Raw genomic sequence first — 20,214 nt, forward strand, 5'->3', positions numbered from 1 at the left:
TGCAACTACTGTAAATAAAGACACAGCTTTAGAGTCAAACTAGCTAGTTTCAGTGTAACTTTTAGTGTCCACTTTACACCCTAACTTGACCACACATCCAGCTGGTGCAACAGGCTGCTGGACCTTTACACTACAATGGCACTACAGTGAAGTGCAAAGGGAAACTGGCAGTATTGCCTACTGGTTAGAAAGACCTCCATGACCCCAAAGTTCCAACCTGCCAAAGTGTCCATGGGCAAGGCACTGAATCTCCATCAGCTCCAGTGGTCTGTGGTTTCACTGTGACCAGTATGCCACTGTAGCAGTCACAGGAATCTTATTTTCAAAACAAGTACTTTCCTCAGAATTTTTTTTTCTATAATTGTCAAATCATCCATGTAAGTTATTTACAGATGTTTGAAATTTTGTTTGTCATTGTTTTTGGTGTTTGTTGTTTTGATTTTGTAGAAAGAGAATGTAGAGAATGTTTTACTACCTGAAATAAAAGTGGAGCCTTACTGGATGTGAGTGGTTTATTTGGTGTCTTGGGCAAATACACTGTAACCTAATTCATGTAATTCCATTCCTTTCTTCTTCTTGCTCAAATACATAAAACAAATCCATTAGTGCAGACATACTTTTAACTCAGCCTGGGACAACATGGGGTTAAAAAGCGAGAGAGGAAAAAAAAGAGCCATCTGATAGTATGACTGGCCTGAGCAAAGGGGAGGAGTTTGGCTTCATGACAGCAGTGCCAGTTTGGCTTTGCTACCTCAGAGGTCAAGTTTCCTGTTTGGCAACAAGGTAAGACCAAGGCAAAAGAGTAGCTGAATATGTTTCAAAAATTTTAGTGAAAAAATAGAATCACTTCAATGATGTTTATACTTTTGAGGCTATCATGTACCAGGCAAGTGAAATGTAATGATGACTGAGTAGGTCAATATTTGAAACGATTAGTCTTCTTCCCCCTAGTGTGGGTTAGGATTTGGGTTAGCAGTCCACTATGGGGGTGTAATACATTAAAATAGTTTGTACAGTATAGCATAGCAAGATTTTCCTGGAGGTTTTTAGTCTCAAAATGTCATTAAATTCTACAGCTAGTTTCACATTGCAGAGGCTGAACCATGTGACTACGCAACTGGACTTTGGTCGCTGGGCAGCTTTGAATTGTTGAGTACTGATAAGAATGATAAGGCATCCAGCTGTTCATAAGGAATAGATGTGTAATTTTTGACCAAACCTTTTTCTTAATACATATTCTGTAGATCTAATGTTTTGTAGAATTTTTTATATTCTGCTGGTGACGTAATTGGGGCTCAATGTTAATTTTTTGTTACTAAAACACATTTCTTATGTGTGTGTGAATTCACGTCATTCATTTCTGATTCAAAACCAATTAACTTAATCCTCTTTCTTTATCGTATTTCTGAAGTCATGGCTTCCCCCAGCGTTCTCCTGTCAGAGGAGCAGTTTCACTGTTGCATCTGTCTGGATGTTTTCTCCGAGCCCGTCTCCATCCCCTGCGGACACAGCTTCTGCTCGGCCTGCATCACAAGACACTGGGACGGCAGCCAGGTCATCAGCTGTCCCAGATGTAAGAGGGTCTTTCAGGGCCGTCCAGAGCTTTGCGAGAACTCCTTCGCCAAGGAAATGGCCGAGCAGATCCGAGCGAGACGGCAAAACGGCGTGTCGTCGACGCTGGGAAAATCCAGAGGCGTGTATTGTGACGTGTGTGTCGGGAGTAAGATGAAGGCCCTGAAGTCCTGCCTGGTGTGTCTGACCTCATACTGCCAGACTCACCTGGAGCCTCACCTGAGAGTTGCCATCTTGAAGATCCACAAGCTGATTGAGCCTGTGGCGAACCTGGAAGACAGGATTTGTAAGAGGCACCAAAGGCTCCTGGAGCTGTTCTGCAGGAGCGACCAGAGGTGTGTGTGTGTGCTGTGCACCGAGACCGACCACCGCTGCCACGACACCGTTCCAGTGGAGAGGGAGAGCGGTGAGAAGAAGGTGACATCCGAACCTCCTCCTCCTATTGCTGTTTCAAAAGGCTTTCCTATTCTACTCACACTTAAGCTCTGAATATAGATTTAGATTCTGATTCTGGTTCTAATTCGGATTCCTGTCCTGATTTTCAGGCTCAGATGAAAAGGACAGAGGCAGAGGTTCAGCAGATGATCCAGGACAGACTGGAGAAGGTGGAGGAGATGAAACACTCTGTGGAGCTCAGCAAAGTGAGTTGAGTTAAAATTTGCAATTGTGGGTCTTGTGCTTTGTTCTGCTTCCTTGTGTTTGTCTTACATCATTCTGTTCTACAGTTGATTGTTGATCAGTTAGATCTAGTTAGGTTTATTCTGTGTAAAGTCCTTTGATACATGCTTGTGATAACGGGGTATATAAATAAATTACTTGAACTTAAACTTGGAACTAGTTGTCATAACAGAAGATGAAACTTTAATGATCCCTGTGGGGAAATTGGGCCAGTGCAGCAGCAAACAGTAACAGGATACACTACAGGAAAGCAGAATATAGATAAGAATATAGCAAAAGAGGGTAATATAAACACACATAGCTGACAATTTCAAAACTAGAACAGCTTAGAAGTATGAATGAAAGGAGTAGATTGCAGCATTAGGAGGGTGTAACTGAGCTGAAATGAAAAATACATATGAACAAACATTGGAATCTATATGTATTTACTACTGCTACTACTACTAGTAATAATCCTGTAAAGTAAAAGGGTGTTACTTAGACATGCATTACAAATACAGCACACAAAAGCAATTGACACATCACCACAACAGCCATCACTGAAAGCAAACTTTCAAAATTTGACAAGACTTCTGTTATTACTGCTCAATGTCCTCAGAAAAACTCAAAGAGGGATATAGAAGACAGCATGGAGGTCTTCTCCACTCTGTTGCGCTCCATGAAGAGAAGCCAGGCTGAGCTCATTGAAGAGATCCAGAAGCAGCAGAAAGCAGCAGAGAGGAGAGCTGAGGGGCTCATCACACAGCTGCAGCAGGAAATCAGAGAGCTGGAGGGGAGAAGAAGTGAACTGGAGCAGCTCTCTCACACTGAGGACCATCTCCATCTGCTACAGGTCAGTGGTCCTCTCACATCAAGTAGGACACATGAGCAAACTCACCATTAGGCTGGGGACACACTAGGAGACATTTATAATCCTGACCAATCGACGGATTTCACAGATTTGGGACAACTTCTCTGTTGTCTTGTCTTGTCTTGTCTTTTCTTTTTCTCTTCTCCTATCCTTCATCATTTAAAGTTATGTTGGCTCATTTGTCCCTTGTCTTTATTTATGTTAGACATGTCCATCTCTGAGTTCTCCTCCATCCACCAAGCCCTGTGCTGCGATGGTTGTCCATTCAGATACCTGTGTGGGGATTGTAAGGAGAGCGGTGGCCCACATTGAAGAGCTGCTGCCACCAGCTTTGAAGAAGCTTTCCAATCAAGGTCAACTTCTCAAAAGATTCTTCATCAAAGACACAACTGTGCATTACAAAATAATTAATTAGATATCATGCCATTGATCATTAATTGAATATACTTGGATGTTGTCTTTCTTATTTTGGCTCATGTATTCATCTTAATTTACAGAGCATGAGACGATCCAGCAGTATGCAGGTACAGTTTTACATTTTTCTCAGAACTTGTGAAAACCTATAACAAAACAAACGAAACAATACTGATCTCTCTCATCTTTAGCTTGTTCTCTCTCTCCCTACATATATACACAGACTTCTTATGTCCTCTTTCCTCAACAAAATCAAAACACATCTGGACTCCATAATAAAACATTCATATGCATTCCAGTTTCATCTGGTTCTTAGACTTCTCTCAGGCTTAAGAACCATCTTTCAAATGATAAATAACAAAAAAGGAAAAAAAAGAACATTTGATATGAGCAGAAAAAAGGAAAATGAAGTGACAGCTGTATATAAATTGTGTCCATCCACCAGTTGATGTTCATCTGGACCCCAGGACAGCCAACCCCTGGCTGGTTCTATCAGAGGATGGGAGACGAGTCTGGGATGGAGATGTAGAACAGAACCTGCTGGATTTACCAGAGCGCTTCGACACGGCACCGTGTGTCCTCGCCGCCAGGGTAAATAAAGATGTGACACTATATTTGTCCTTCTCTTTTCGCTTGTCCCCTGTGGACAAAAAGCGTATAATTACCGAAAAATAGATGAGACCATGGACGAGACGATTGGCAGCCTCTATGTCACACCAGTGGTATTGTTAGTGCTAGTGTTTCTCAGAATTGAGACCACATTTCCCATGAACTCCATTGCTTTCTGTCACAAAGAGGATGTTGCTTCTTTCTGTTTTGCTTTTAAACATGTTATGATTCTTAATGTAATTGAGCTGAATTGATTGAAAGAGAATCGAAGCCAAAGAGATTTCAGCTTTGAGAAGATAACAGTCATCACCATCACCTAACCTCGGCCCTTCTTGCTACGCAGGGTTTCATCACAGGGAGGCACTACTGGGAGGTTGACGTCGGAGACAAGACGGCGTGGGACTTGGGCGTGGCTCGACAGTCGGTCAACAGGAAGGGTTTGGTCACGCTGAGCCCAGAGGACGGTTACTGGGTGATTTGTTTGAGGAGGGGAGGCGAGTACCGGGCATGTGCGGGACAGGCGGTGATGCTGTGTCTCCCTCAGAGGCCGCAGGTCGTCGGGGTGTTTGTGGATTACGAGGACGGGACGGTGTCGTTCTACGATGCGGAGGCCCGGTCTCACATCTATTCCTTTACCAAGTTCCACTTCACCGAGGCCGTGTTTCCGCTTTTTAACCCGGATATGAGTGACAGCGGCAACAACAAATCACCGCTCATAATCTGTCCTGTCAGTGGTATCAACAGGGGCGGGGCTTTAGACGACATTACAATATGACTTTTAAATGTACATTCACTGTTTGTTTTTTTATCTTACAGCATTTTTACTTATTATCAGATAGCATTCATTTCAAAATAAAAAAAAATAAAAAGATGGGAGAAGTGTGGCATGGAACATAGACCACCACTATTTTGCAAGCAAAGGTCTTAAGGTGACTCATAACTTCAAGAGTAATCTATGACATGCTTTATTATCCTGCAAAACAAATATTTTGTAAAAATAAATGTCAATGTTTTCAATGGCACATGTGTAATTTTGGAGTGAAACTCTACATATGTACAGACTTCATTGGTGACCTCAGAAACCTGTTTTGACCTCTTGACAACATTTTCTCAAACATTGCCCTCTGAAATCTCTCATGCAGAGACATTATCAATGTCATCTTTTTTATTAAAGGGGGAATTATTATACGGTTCATCACTGTTTGATGTTTCATTTATGTGAATTACTACTTTCACACACGGAACACACTTCTCACAGTTCTCACAGTCACTTGTCTCCCTCCCAATAACCTTTAAACCATTGTATCTTCTCAAACCTTTTCCTCTCCTCCTCCTCCCTCTTATTCTCCTTCATCTTCTCTTCCTTCCTCTTCTGTTCCTTTAATAAATTACAGTTTGAGCACAGATCCAAGATCAGCCTCAGCCCTTTAATAACTACCCTCAACCATTAGAGGCTAATCCACTAAACTGACTGCAGACCACTGTTTACATTTTACACCCTGACAGCGGTTAATCAGATTAGCTCAGAGATGGGATTAGCCTTGTGGCAGATGGGACTGAGACAGACTGCAAGTCTGAGGTTTGGGAGAAAGCAACACACACACACACACACACACACACACACACACACACAGGCATGTCTATGGACTGTGACGAACACACATACACACTTATTTACACTCACTTTACAGGTAATTATTTAATATTATTGTGGATGTCCTCCTCTTGAATGAATTTCAGTTAGGAGATACTGTAGAAAGGACCAGAGCTAAAAGAGTAGGGGTTAAGAAGGAAGGAAAGAGGGAGGGATGAAGAGGGATTACAACTGATATGGTCGTTGTGTGGGGCGGAGACACACGCACATGCACAGGGCCTGCAGGTTGTACTGGACACCAGGCTAAACAAGAACACATTACACACTTATTATTTCTTCAACAGAGATATAACTACATTGGATGGCCAGCAGGCAAGGGTAAGTCAGTTATTTTGTGAATACAGCTTGTCAGTGTTGTTTTTGACTAATGTGGAAGGAATCTGATAAGGTAAACCACTCTCATAAAAGTGGTATTTCTACTGCTTGATATTGCCTGCATGTTTAAACAAATGTAGTCTAAATGTAAGTTGATATCATTAGTTAATAATTTCTTTGACACTCATCAGGCTGCATTTAGGCAAATTTAACAATGCAGCATCTATTGTATTTCAGCAGCAAATGACCATACTGCTTTATACACGGTTTACATTTTACAATACAAAAAAAGTTTCATAAACAACATTTTCATAAATGTTGTCTATGGTTTGCTGGCTGATGATTTTATTTAAACTGGACAATAGAGCTGAAACAGGTTGCTGGGGAGTTGACAGCTCCTTCAGGCTTGAGCAGATTATACACAGAGGATAGAGCAAGCGTTTTTACCTCTCAACCAAAAAGTAGAGTACCCCCACAATTGAGAGTATGTGCTCAATAAATGAAATAAATGCAATATATAAAGTTATGATCATGCTCTGTTATTTGTTCCCAGATATGAAGTGCAGATTTTAATTTTAAGACTTAACAAGGCTTCTATGGTTTCTCTACTGTTTCGCTCTATAGGCCTACCAACCTTTTTTAAAACCTGGTTCATCCACTTTTCAGTTTATATCTTCATCTGGATGACAGCCAGTGAACAGGTCGTATGGCATACCATAACAAGCCTGACTCTGCAATGACATCATCACGAGTTTGTTGTTTCGACACCTGAGGGTTGAAGCGTTCTGATTGGCTGAGTCTGAGTGGAGTGGCGTGATGTCACTAGTGGTGGACGAGACGGCCGGGGATCTCCCAGTCAGAGACGTGGGACTGATGAGGGGCGGACTGATGCCAACTGTCCCAGGTCTGTGCATGTGTGTGTGTGTGTGTGTGTGTGTGTGTGTGTGTGTATTCTTGTATGTGTGTGTTGTTGTACTTCTCTCTTTATGAGGACCAAATGTCCCCATAAGGATGGAAAAATTAGGAAAATCCTACAAAGTGAGGACATTTTGCCAGTCCTCACTTGTACAAAAGTCTAGTTTAGGGTTAGGGCTTGGGTTTAGAGTTAGGGTTAAAATTAGGATTAGGTTGAGAGTTAAAGGTTATGGTTTAGGGAATGAATGTAGTCAATGAAAGTCCTCACAAGTATTGTAATACAATACAAGCTTATGTGTGTGTCTGTACCTTTATGTATGAGTGTGTGTAAATGTGTGTTTGTGTGTGCGTCTATGTTTGCCTGTGCATGCGTTTTGTGTATGTGTGTCTTTGTGAGTGTGCGTGCGTGCGTGCGTGCGTGCGTGCGTGCGTGCGTGCGTGCGTGCGTGCGTGCGTGCGTGCGTGCGTGCGTGCGTGCGTGCACATATGCGCCTGGCTGTGTGAGCACAGCAGCTCTGGATTGAAGCTGGTTGTACTTGAACTTTTCCTGTCATCTCCTCAGGTAACATGCGTGACGTGAAGCCATGGAAGAAGACCCATGTCATGAAGATGAAAGGTGAAACTAGTTTGCAAAATCCATCCTTTCACATTTTAACTCCAAAATGTGATATCCACCATTTGACAAAAATTACAGTATTACTGTTATGATATAGTAGATATCATCAAGGTTACATGATATGGTGACAGTATGAACCCAATCACTTCATACTAATATCAGCACCAAATGTGATAATAATAATAATTCCATCAACCAAAATAACAGATACACATTTGGCACTTGTGGCATACTATGTGTATGTGTGTACGTATGTATGTATATTGTGTATGCCATATTGTGTATCCAAATGGACCCATTTATAGATCATTTGTATATTTAAGTCCCTTCTGCATGTGCACCAACTTTGGTGTTAAATTTGCAAAAAATGCAAATTAGCAGAAAATCCAGTATGCACATACAGGCTTGAACCCCTAATTATAAGGCTTTTTAAAGAATAGTAGGTAACTTGAGTCCTTGGTTGACAAGATCTCTCTCTCTCTCTCTCTTTCTCTCTCTCTCTCTCTCTTTCTCTCTCTCTCTCTCTCTCTCTCTCTCTCTCTCTCTCTCTCTCTCTCTCTCTCTCAGATCGTCAGCGCCTGTTTCGGATTCCCAGGGAGCACCTGGAGGACCAGTGTCTGCGACTGCAGGAGGAGAACAGTGTGCTGAGACAACACACACGCACACAGGAACAGAGGCTACGCAGGTAACACACACACACACACTCACACACACACACACACTGAACGCTTTACTCTGCTGCAGCTCCACTTTGTGATTTAAGCTTACAAGACGGGTGTATCACATCAAAATCTTGCCTAGTGCAGCTTTAAATATCGCTGATTAAGAACATTTTACGTTCTTCAAATATGGACGATTCAACCCCTCTTCCTCCTCCAGGATGTCCACCAGGCTGATGCGTCTCCGACAGGCCCGTCCAGGGTCAGAGGGCATTAAGGAGCGGGACATGGAGGACACCATACAGGAGCTGGAGGCCCGCGTCGCTACGCTGGAGAGCCAGAAGGGGGTGCTACAGAACAAACTCAGCCTGGCCAAGCAACACATTATGGACCTCGGGGGACGCGCACACCACAGGTTCAGCAAAGGTGTGTGTGTGTGTGTGTGTGTGTGTGTGTGTGTGTGGGTGTGTTTGGATAGGGTGTATGTGTAGGGAGGATGGATGTGAATGTTGTGAACCGTTTAAAACTACATGACGGGTGGAAATATTGTGGCTAGTTATTTCAAGAGCGTTGGGGAGTTTTCCACAATCAGATTTCACATTAAACATAAAATAACACAAAACTTTACAAAATTAGTGAATATGTCTTGTTTTAAGGTAGTATACAAAGAAAGAAACTGGCAACTGTAGTGTGTGTGTGTGTGTGTGTGTGTGTGTGCGTGTGTGTGTGTGTGTGTGTGTGTGTGTGTGTGTGTGAGAGAGAGTTAATTGGGTTTGGCAAGGTGTGGGACTTGCCATACTTTAGGAGAGCAAAGACCAAGCAAAAAAATGTTTCCACTATGTTAAAAAGGTTAAAGGTTATCATTGTGTCATAACTCTGAAACCTGGGTGGTAAAATTGTCTCTGACTTTCTGATTTCATCATCCAACTACAACAGCGTTTTTGTGAAATGTCCAAGAAGGAAATGCATTTTTCCGATACATCCGATAGCACATGAATGCAGGTTGACTACCACTCCCTCCTCCCTCTCTTCCTCTCTGTGCTGGTAGGTAAAAGTATGGACGGGGAGGGCGGAGTCAGGAGGGCAGCCCAGACGGCCCCGCCCCGCTACGGCCACACACTGGAGGACACCAGGGGAGAGATAGAGAGATTGTAAGTGTCTAGTGTGTGTGTGTGTGCGCTTTACTGATGTACATAGAATAGAAGAGAACAGAATATTTTATCTCTAATGTGACATTCATCCACCGTTGTTCTCTCCTACTGCTTTTTCCTAAACAGACACTCTCTACTCAGGTTTGTGAGTGAACATCTGCCTGCAGAGCAATAGACTACGTCCTTTAACTCTTTTTACTGTAATGAGAGTTGAAGTAGTTGATTTTTGCTTGAGCTTTCCTAAGCTTGCTGATAGTACAAGACAATCAAATAACGCAGTTTTCTCATATCGGCCATGTCCTGCCAAAATCTCATATCTCCACCATGTCAGGAATTGAGAAACGGTTGATTTCCTTGTTCAGGGTTTGTTTTTCTTCACTTCACAATTTAAGTTAACTTTGACCCAGTGTCATGAGGATCTACACTGGTTAACTACAAATGAAAGTGCAAAGAATAAGGTAAAATGAATATGTATGGTTTCTGCAGGACACTAATGTGTATTATAACTGGCCAAATGAATCGTGTTAGGATACTGCAGTGAGGCTGGTAAATCTTTACCATTTCTGTTCTGTCTCTGTCTCTATTTTCTTTCTTTCTTTACCTCCATCTTCTTCCATCTCCCCCCCTTTTTCCTTCCATCCCGCCTATCCTCCCTCCAACCTCATTCCTCATTCTCCCTCTCTGTTTCCCTCTCTTATTCCAACCGCATCCCTCTCCCCCTTCCCCATTCCCATTCTCCCTCCATCCCATCTTCTCTTTCTTCCTCCCTAACCTGCAACCATCCCACCATTCTGCCTCCCTCCGACCACCTCCCTCTCTCTCTCTCCCTCGTTCCACCCTTTCTCCTAACCTCCCTGCCCCCCCCCCCCCCCCACCTCCCCCCTCCCAGCAGGTCCAGTGTGATAGAGCCCCAGCAGGTGAAGGTGGCGGAGCTGGAGCTGGCTGCCCAGTCGCTCCGAGACACTCTGAGAGAGAAGGAGAAGGAGATAGAGGGAACCATGAGAGGCATGAGGAAGCAGCAGGTGGACGGACACAGGTGGCTACAGTGGAAATACTACTGCTACTGCTACTACTATAATAGTAATAATAAAATAGATTTGAGTCTAAGCTCTTATTTCTCTGTCAGACTAACCATCAGAGACAATGTGGATCTGATCCGTCTGCAAAAGCAGCTGTCAGAGAAGAGCACCGCCCTGAGAATCAGCCAGGAGAAATTCCACGACCTGCAAGAGGTCAGTCAACCTTTCTGTCACTCATTCATTCATTCTTTCATTCATTCATTTATTCTTTCGTTATTTTATTGTAATTTGTTGCCACCAGCTCAATAATTCTAGTTTCATAGTTCAGTAATTTCAAGTAATTTGACGATAGCAGTTCAATACCAGTTCTCTCTCTCTATCTGCATCGCTGTCTGTTTCTCTTCCTGTTTTTTTCTCATTCACACACGCTCATTCTCTCGCTCTCTCATTCTTATTCTCCATCTCCAGGCATATGAGAAGCAGCTAGAGGAGGTAACTGCCCCAGCACACACACACAAAGCTCATTAAATATTTCAAACATGTACTCCAAACCTTTTACCGAGTGATTTCGATCAATTGTAATTACTGCTCATATTCCTTTTGTGTGTGTGTGTGTGTGTGTGTGTGTGTGTGTGTGTTTGTGTTCACCTCAGAGTCAGCGGTCACTGAAGAAAAGCCAGGGAGCGCTGCTGGAGAAGGTGGAGGAGCTGAGCGAACAACTAAAGCAGGAGAGACAGAAAGCGCTGGCACTGGAGGGGCAACTTACCACCGCCAGCCTGTCTCTGCAGACCCTGGAGGAGGTACTGCAGCTCTACACACACACACACCCACACACAATCAATAGGTACGCATGTGTAAGACCTGAGTGAGTATCTATGCAAAGGAGCATTTTCTTTGGTCACTGAAGAGAATGAATTTCCTCATTTTACACAATTCCAACTTTGCACGTTGGCGGCCCCAAATGGCAGTGAGAGGTAACTGTTTGAATTTTGAGGATTTGACTTGGATTTTTGAGGACAATACCCAGAAATCATGTAATGTGACATCAGTAAAATGTTCACTCCCAGAACTAAATCTCTTCTTAGTGGGGGGTGGAGGTGGTGAAGCCATCATTGTTGAGCCATCATTGTTGAGTCCAGTTTTCTCTGGACAGAGTGCTCGCTTGTTGCTGTTTAGGAGACAGTTTTGTGTTTCACTCTTTGATTTGTCACTTCCTCTTTGTGAAAATGTCAAAATGTAATTTGGGCAAATATGTTAAATGTGCCATATCTCAATTAGCGGGGAAGGAACGCTCTTCTCTATTGCTCTCTATGATTTTTACATAAAACGCTTGCTTAGTGCAGGTTTAACATTGATCAGATGAAAATGGAACCAACAAAAATGTCACTCAAGAAACAACCAATCAGTCAAGACAAAAAGAGTCATGGGAGGGTGCTAAAACACATTCATGGTGATCCTTCGTGAGAGTTGCTATTGGGGGTGGGAGTGGAGGCCAAGTGGTAAGAGGGACCATCCTGTAACCAAAAGGTCACAGGTTCAATTCCCAGCAACAGACAATGTACCCATCAACCGTTATTTGTCCTGCTGTCACTCATTGTAAGTAAGTACATCAGTAAATGCCTGAAATGTAAAATGAAATTATAAGTGACAGAGGGTTTTCTAAGAGTCATACATTTCTTGGTGTCTCAGTTCCAGGAGAGGATATCAGACCTGGAGGGAGAGCGGGCTCTGCTGAAAGGAAGCTACGACACTCTACTGGAGAGGTGAGAGATGGAGTGTTTTACCTCATCTAAATCAGAGCCATGCATACAGTATCAACAGTGACTAGCAAAAACCTTGAGTCTCTAAGGTATAATACAATCCACCGACCAGAGGGTTTGAAGAATGAGATCTTTGTTTTTTGGGGAAATTGAGACCCAGGAACAGGTGAATCAATCATACGTATCTAGTTCTATGCATAATAATCTCAATGTCATGAAATAAAATGACTTTAATTTCCCAAGAACACCCATGTGTTCTTGACATTTGGAATAGGTTGGTTTGATCTGAGTCATGAAACCTTCCCTACATGTGAAAGACAACACCAGCTGTCAATTACAGTTTAAAAAGTCAACATCGGTGCACCCACATATAATTTCATTACCTGTTTTTCCATGTCTGCTTATATCTGTCTGTCCTCCTCCTCAGCACCTTGTCTGGCCAAAGCAAACACGATGGCCCGACGGTCAAAGAGAGGGAAGTGGACCAAGGGAAGGAGAGGGAAGTGGACCAAGGGAAGGAGAGAGAGAGAGACGGAATCTGGAGGATGGACATCCAGAGGCTGGAGGAAACGCTGCGGGTCGAGAGGGAGGAGAGACGGAGGCTGGAGGAGGAGAAGGAGAGGCTGAGGCGAGAGAAGCAGATGTCAGAGGAGCAGAGGGAGCGAGAAAGAGGTAGGACTCCCGGCAAGGTGGTTCTCTGTCTACTGCAGTGTGATAATGAGAAAAAAACAAATGGATTCGGAGTTTGTCAATGAAAAAAACTTCACTTAGCAGGGTTCCTACTTAATTTACAATCACATTAATTCATGAAGCTTCCTATGTTGTTTCACATAGATTTGTCTGGGCTGATGAGAGACAAACGAGGGGATCTGGAACAGGAGGTGCTCCATTACAGAGAGCAGGTCTCCACTCTGCAGGACAGGCTGGACTCTGTCACCAAGGTCAGAGGAGATGAGAATTTACTATCATTGGCGTGAAATTGCTGTTTCACCGCTTTAAATTCATTGCATGCAGCCGCGCTTTAGCATTTTGCACTTAATCTTATTTTTAGCCCATATGCTGGCATGATTTCCATCCTCTCCTCTTCCTCCTCTTCTAGGAGTTTGACATGAGTGTTGAGGACCTCAGCGAAACCTTTTTGCAGATCAAGGTTGGTACTCTCTCTTGTAGCTCTATTATCCTTTTATTTGGCATACTTTCTATGTAAAAAAAAAAAAGCATTACAGCGTGGATAACGGCCCACTCCTGCTATTCCCACCCCCGCTTTTGAACAAGCTCTCTTCCCAAAGAAAAGCCTCACGTCTCTATTGGGATTTGATTCAAAAGATAAAAGGATTCAGAAAAGAACCTCGCCTCGTTCTCTTTCTCTCACTACAGGCGTTTAGGCTCCAGCAGGAGAGCAGGGAGGGCCTGCGGTTCCTCGGGGCTGATGGGAAGGTGGAGGACTCGTCCCGGGAGCTGGCAGACATCCAGGCGCTGCACGCCGAGACCGTGCTGGAATTACAGAAAACTAGAAACCTGTTGCTGCTGGAGCACCGCATCAGTAAAGACCTGCAGGTACGTGCGCATACACACGTTTGTCGCTTGCATATACACAGCAATAAAGTGTAATCAGTGTAATGAAATGCTCATTGATTCCCACACTCTGCTTTTTCCATGAACATCCTTTCCTCTTACCATCTTCATCTTCTCTCTGCTGCCACTCCAACTCTCTTTCCTCCCCAAGGAAGAGTTAAACACAGTGAACCAGAGATTGGAGAGAGAGAGGGAGGAGAGCAGGAGGAGGACGGCGGACAAAGACAAACTGTTATCGAAGAGGGGTCTTCAGGTCAACACTTTACAAGGTATGAAGAACACGCTTCAGGAACATTCATTTCTGTGGTAACAACAAAGATAAGAGCATCCAATATCCCCAAATGGTAGTAAATAATTAAAGCAATAATTCACAACATTTTCATATAAGTAAATGTCCGTTCTATCTTCATCTTTTTCAATTTTTCCTCTATAGCCCAGCTGAAGGAGTTAGCATACAGCCCCAGGAACTACAAACGGACCATACCAGTCCAGTACACCTGGCCGGGGGGAGAGCAGGAGGTGGTTCAGCCCATTGAGGATGACTTGTCTTTCTCTCAGCTGAGGCCCGGGGAGTCGCTGTTGGAGATTCACCTTAAGGTCCCTGAAAACACACTTGTTTCACACAGATCCACGCACTCACACACACACACACAGTGAGGGAGGGTTTGATTCTGTTGATCGATCTGTTGTTTCCACACCTCAAGGCTGCCACCTTCACCCCGGGCGGGCTCAGGAGTATGGGTGGCATTCGAACGGGCGTGGACAGAGGTGAAGACATTGTGACGTTCTGTACCTACACCCTGCTGGACTTCGAGGTGCACTCCACCCCTCTGGTGTCGGGAAGTCAGCCCAACTACGGGTTCACGTCCCGCTACGCCCTCACGGCCCGCGACCTAGGCCGGCTGGGAGGCCAGGGGTCGAGGGTCAGAGTGGAGCTCCACCAGGCATTAGGGGGGGTCAGGTTTGCGACCCGCGGGGGCGGGCAGATGTCCCTCGCGGGCGCCATGGAGAGGAGGGGGGAGCGTGTCAGTGGACGTGTCAGTATCACAGGTGAGGAGGTGATGTATAAGGAAAAAATTATATTATACTGACTTGTTTAACAGCACAATACGTGTTGACATCTCTCTCTCTCTCTCTCTCTCTCTCTCTCTCTCTCTCCCTCTCTCTCTCTCTCTCCAAGGCTCTGAGGGTCACATCATTGGCGTTGTGGATTTCTGGGTGCGTCTGTTCCCTCCTGCGGAGCCCATGGACACCCTGGTAGAGAGACCTGACAGGAGGACAGTGACACACAGGGGTCCTGTGCAGCACCATCTAGGCTGGCAGGACAGCAGTCATGAGGTAAAATATACAGCAGAATAAGTTCTATCAATGTTTAATATAGGTCCCTAAACGTTTTCAGCCAGGGACACAGATAAGGAATTTTATCTCATGCATCTGTGTTGTTGGCATTATTTTTCTCCGACAGCAGGAGTTACACGACTACGGCGGAGGGATACCCAATGAGCTGGTGATAGCGATGGAGCGCTGTGTGGGCCTCAGTGCACGCTGGCCGGGACTACTTCCTGATGCGTACCTCACCTACAGGTTTTACGACCTGCAGCCTCACGTCTCTCCAACGGTCCAATGCTCCACCGACCCGGTGTTCAACGATACCGCCAGCTACCCGTTAGCGGTAACAACTGATGTGTTGCACTATCTGAGGTATAGTCGTCTGCAAACAGAGGAATGTAGTAAAATGCTTTCATTTACTTAAGGATGCTATACAAGTATCACAGCAAAGTCCCAATAAGAACATTACAGGAAAGTTATACCATACACTTTCCACAGTTCCTGAAAAGTCCACTATCAACTGTAATTTTGTCCAGGTCTGGCAGTCTGTGGGTGTATGTGTTTGACGACAGCGATGACCAGATACCACCAGCCTACCTGGCCAAGACCCCTGTCCCACTCCGAGCCTTGGCTACAGGCAGGGAGATCAGAGGTGAGAGAGAAAGAAGATAAATGTAGGGGGTTTGGTTTCTTTTTCTTTTTTATTTATTTTGAGAAAAGGATGGATTTAATCAATGGTCGTGGTCACACATTTACCAGTATGCAGGATCTGTGAAATGTGTCTTGGGCGTTAGAGCCAAAGAAGGTGGGTGGGAGCCAATATGTTTGACCTGGTCCTATCAGCTCTGCACTACAGTTCAGAAACCACACTGTAACAGCAATCAAAGGCTAAAGGGACGACTGACCCTGCTGACTTGAAACGACCCATTCAGCAGTTCAGAAACTCTTCTCTCTGTGCGCTCTGTGCTGCCAGGTGACTATGTTCTGCGGGACCCGGCCGGTGGGCCGCGGGGCATGGTCAGGCTGCTGATAAAATGGAGATACCCTTTCCAACCGCCAGCGGATTCCCTAGGAAGGAGGGAGATGGACAGAGCAAAGAGAGAGACGGAGAGACAAAGGAGGGGAGTGGAGAGACAGGACAGGGCGATGGAAAGTCCCAAAAGGGAGGTGAGGAGGAGAGAGGAGGCTGAGGAGGCACAGAGGCCCATAGCCAAGCCGAGGGTAAAGGTGAGGTTATTTTATGCTTGGACAAAAATTTGAACGTCCCTTCCCCACACTATCTCCCTAATTGAGATGTCAGAAATTCACCCTATTTGCCCAATTTAATTTATGCAAAAGTGCCAGGTGCAGCTTTAATGTTCTAATGTATTTTTAAACACAGCGTCCATTCATTCAGACATAGCTTAATACCTGTTTTGTTTTTTTGTCCCTTCACAACAGACTCAGATACCTGAGCCAAGAGAAACCAAACCAGTGCAGAAAGAGACAAAAGTTCAGGTAAGAAAATAGCACATTCTTAGCTGAACAGAAAGTGTTTTCATCAGAACTGTTTCAATATAAACAAAACACTGTATATATCCGTCTATCTTTACCCCAAGCCTCGACCTCCGCCTGTCAAACAGAGAAGACCGCAGGATGTCCAGCCGGAGCAGACCGCCCCTGTGAAATCTCCGGCCACGCCCCTCCAGTCCCCGGACAGGAAGAGATCCACCAAGAGGTCACCTGAGCTTCACCAGGCCAGACGCCATCTGACCCCGGACCCAAGGCACGCCTCGTCGTCTAGGTCATTGTGTTTATAAATACCTATTTTACCCTCATGCGTACAGATCACGGTGTTGTCAGGATTATCAGGATTTGTTCTAGATCAAAAAAGAGGTGTCCAGATATTGGAGTATGGGGGGGTTGTCAAGGTTCTGGTTCATCTTCTAATCAGGTATGATATTCTAAATATGTAAAACACTGCTGAAATGTGTCATACCACCAGTTCTCACTCAATATGATAATATTATTCACCCCAATCTAGATTTTCATTGGTACTTTCGCTCTTTATTTATTTTATTTGTTTGGCTAGACTCAAGAAGCATTGATATGGTGACACTCAGAGCTCACACATACTAAAAAAAAACGAATGTAATGTTATTGAAGATCTTCAGACAGACTTTCTCCCAGACGATCGCCTGCCTCACTGTCGAGGAGGAGCTCTGCCAGCGATGCCAGGACTCAGGTAGGAGCTCACTCTCTCCTTCGATCTCTTAGGAGGGATAAAAACGCTTGGTAGAGTCACCAGAAAATAAATCAATAAAAACAATAGTAAAGAAATGAAAAGAAATGGATTGAGAACTGAATGGTGAAACAGAGGGGCTCATATGTCCGTTCTTCCTCTCAGGAGTCCATGGATGAAGAGGAGGAGAGGAGCGAGAGTGGTAACTATTCATATGCAATGCAATAGTTTTGTCTCAATCATGTAAAATAAAAACTTTCGTAACCCATCAAAACTCAAAACTTTTACAAAATAAATACATGGAACATACAAAATATGTGTAAAACACATGCGATGCTGTCACATGCTGTCACTCCTTGTATCTTAGGTACATAATACTACACATGTACATTATATTATGCAATTTTTCTGGGATTGGTAATGAAATGTATCAGCATATTAGATTTCATAGATCAAAGGATTATGTTAATTTGTTATCTGCATGTGTTCACCTGCTGCAGGAGACAGTGACGCCCGGGAGTCTGCAGAGTCAAACTCATCACAAAGTGATATTATCATCGTTCCACCCAAACGAAAAATCAGAAAGGTACAAACTGAGTGACTGACTGAGAGAGAGAGAAAGAGAGAGAGAGAGAGAGAGAGAGAGAGAGAGAGAGAGAGAGAGGGAGAGAGGACGAAGGAGAGAGTATGAGGCTTGTGGGTCTGGAATCAGTTCTACCTTTCAGCTGATCCTGAATGAGATCGTCCCTCATATTCTGAACTAAACTGAGTTTGGTTGTGTTTCAGGGAGACAAGCTGAGGGTTGAGATTCTGTCCCTGACGTTCGGCCCGTCGTCCCACGTGGCGCGGGACGAGTCGGTGCAGCGCGTCTACGTGGAGTACCGGCTGCTGGGCGTCCCCATGGAGACGACGGAGACACCCATGTCCCTCCGCAAGCCGACGGAGGGAGAGGAGATCCACTACAACTTCACACGAGGTGAGAGAGGGTGAGCTTTGTGTGACTGTGTTTGTATGTTACAAACCCCTGTCTCACTCTTACTACTGCTCTCTCTCTCTCTCTCTCTCTCTCTCTCTCTCTCTCTCTCTCTCTCTCTCTCTCTCTCTCTCTCTCTCTCTCTCTCTCTCTCTCTCTCCCTCTCTCAGTGATCTATGTGGATGGTTCACAGTCAGCTTCACTCAGACAGTATCTTTACACCATGTTGGAGGGCACTGATCCCAGCCAGGGCAGGTACTGTACGCTGTGTGTGTGTGTGTGTGTGTGTCACATTAAATTATTAGTTATTGAATTTTTGAGTCCGAATACATCATTTTTGTCTGTACCCATGTCTGTGTGAGTGTGCACACAAACCACAAACTTGTTAATGTGTGTGTGTGTGTGTGTCACGGCAGGTTAAGGTTCACAGTAGTCAGCGAGCCGATGGACGATGACGAGGAGTGTGTGGACGTCGGACACGCCTTCCTGGACCTGCAGGAGCTGCTGCTCACAGGAAATGATGTCGTCGAGCGGCAGATTGAAAGTAAGTGTTGTGTTTGTGCTTTCTGTCTTTTTTGAGAACAAAAATTCTATGTTCCAATAGTCAAAACCATTCCGGGTGTGTTCCCTGTGTTTTGTGTGCGTTTCATAAGTTTGTGCTTTTACTATGTATTTTATTTCACGTTATACTAAACTGCCAGCACTATCAAAACTCATACAAAGCTGCATAATTAAATACAAGGATGAAACTAACACTAACATTTTGACCAGAAAGTTGGTAACATGTTCACCTCTGTGTCCAATATTTAATGTGCATGCTTTTTAGTTGATGCTTACCTTGAATGCACCATCCACTAAATATACAGAGTGTGTTGAAAATCATTAGCTTTCACTGTAGCAAACTGAATAAATAGTGGATACATAGAGCTGTACCAGATATGCTAACAATGGTAAGTGGGTCAATGCGTATTTAATTGCTATTCTCATATATTCCTCATTATACTCCTTCAAATTCAGGGATTTTTCACGTAATTTTTGCACTTGCCTGGTATGAAAATGACTTTCCATGACCTGGCAGACAAGTGCAATTTACATCCCTGATTGGATAATGTATGAAATAACAAATTATTATAATTATGGAAATGATACATGGATTTTTCTTCCAGTATGTATTTATGTCTGTGTTTTTTCTCTAGTTGTGAGCGTGGATGAAGAGAGGGAGGTGATCGGAAAGCTGAAAGTGTCTCTGGAAGCAGCGAAAGCTCTGACTGGGATTTACTGGCAGTTTCACCGGAAAAAAGACACCAAGAAAGAAGATGGGACAGATGAAGAGAAGGAGGAGGAGGAGGAGGGGGAGCAGGAGGAGGAGGAGGAAGAAGAGGAAGAAGAGAAGAAGGATGGTCAGGCACAAATGATAGGTTATGACGATGACAGTGACGTCTTCTGAAAGCAAAAAATATATGAGATTAAACAAGTGAAACATGTTTATTAGTAATCCAAATTATTTACTGGGTAATTTTCCGAAAGGCATTTGAAGCTGATCTCTCAGGTTTCTTTATGGATTTTGTAAATATAATGTCCAACTCTTTTCAGCTAAATAACATGCTCCCTGTTTATCCGTTGTCCCTGTTTTGCTGTGACATCCTCATCATATATCTTATTGACAATAATATCTTTCATAGTGTTTTTGGCTTTATTTTTTCCAGATTGTCATTTAGTCATTTATCTAATTGCATATAGCATATCTCTCACTAACCATGTATGACCATTTGCTGTACTTTTTCTAATAAATTCAGATCATACTTGATATATCTTTGGAATTTTTTGTGTTTTTAACACTCAGGTAGGTCACTGAATTAACACTCAAAATAGTCGATTAATTGCTTTGAATTACTTAAATTGTT

The 20,214-nt window shown here is 43.9% G+C and overlaps 2 protein-coding genes across 2 annotated transcripts; both read left to right on the forward strand.

Moving 5' to 3' along the window:
• Positions 1-1,410: 1,410 nt before the first annotated feature.
• On the forward strand, positions 1,411-4,898 carry LOC139930007 (E3 ubiquitin-protein ligase TRIM39-like). Its single transcript, XM_071923100.2, has 7 exons — positions 1,411-1,989; positions 2,118-2,213; positions 2,849-3,082; positions 3,306-3,453; positions 3,598-3,624; positions 3,960-4,105; positions 4,467-4,898. Exons 1-7 carry the CDS (start codon positions 1,414-1,416, stop codon positions 4,896-4,898), a joined length of 1,659 nt encoding a protein of 552 aa, XP_071779201.2. The 5' UTR covers positions 1,411-1,413.
• Positions 4,899-6,908: 2,010 nt separating this feature from the next.
• Positions 6,909-20,005, forward strand: rpgrip1 (RPGR interacting protein 1). The gene is made up of 31 exons (XM_078291835.1): positions 6,909-6,996; positions 7,570-7,623; positions 8,191-8,308; positions 8,503-8,708; positions 9,331-9,433; positions 9,560-9,574; positions 10,323-10,469; positions 10,560-10,665; positions 10,921-10,944; positions 11,106-11,252; positions 12,142-12,215; positions 12,640-12,884; positions 13,047-13,153; positions 13,312-13,362; positions 13,590-13,769; positions 13,939-14,056; positions 14,221-14,384; positions 14,492-14,837; positions 14,968-15,125; positions 15,253-15,488; positions 15,653-15,768; positions 16,090-16,343; positions 16,557-16,613; positions 16,715-16,899; positions 17,262-17,340; positions 17,503-17,539; positions 17,838-17,923; positions 18,124-18,313; positions 18,481-18,565; positions 18,727-18,854; positions 19,507-20,005. Exons 1-31 carry the CDS (start codon positions 6,909-6,911, stop codon positions 19,755-19,757), a joined length of 4,155 nt encoding a protein of 1,384 aa, XP_078147961.1. The 3' UTR covers positions 19,758-20,005.
• The last annotated feature ends 209 nt before the right edge of the window (positions 20,006-20,214 follow it).

This window comes from Centroberyx gerrardi, chromosome 23 (assembly GCF_048128805.1).
Source record: "Centroberyx gerrardi isolate f3 chromosome 23, fCenGer3.hap1.cur.20231027, whole genome shotgun sequence".
Lineage (NCBI taxonomy): Eukaryota > Metazoa > Chordata > Actinopteri > Beryciformes > Berycidae > Centroberyx > Centroberyx gerrardi.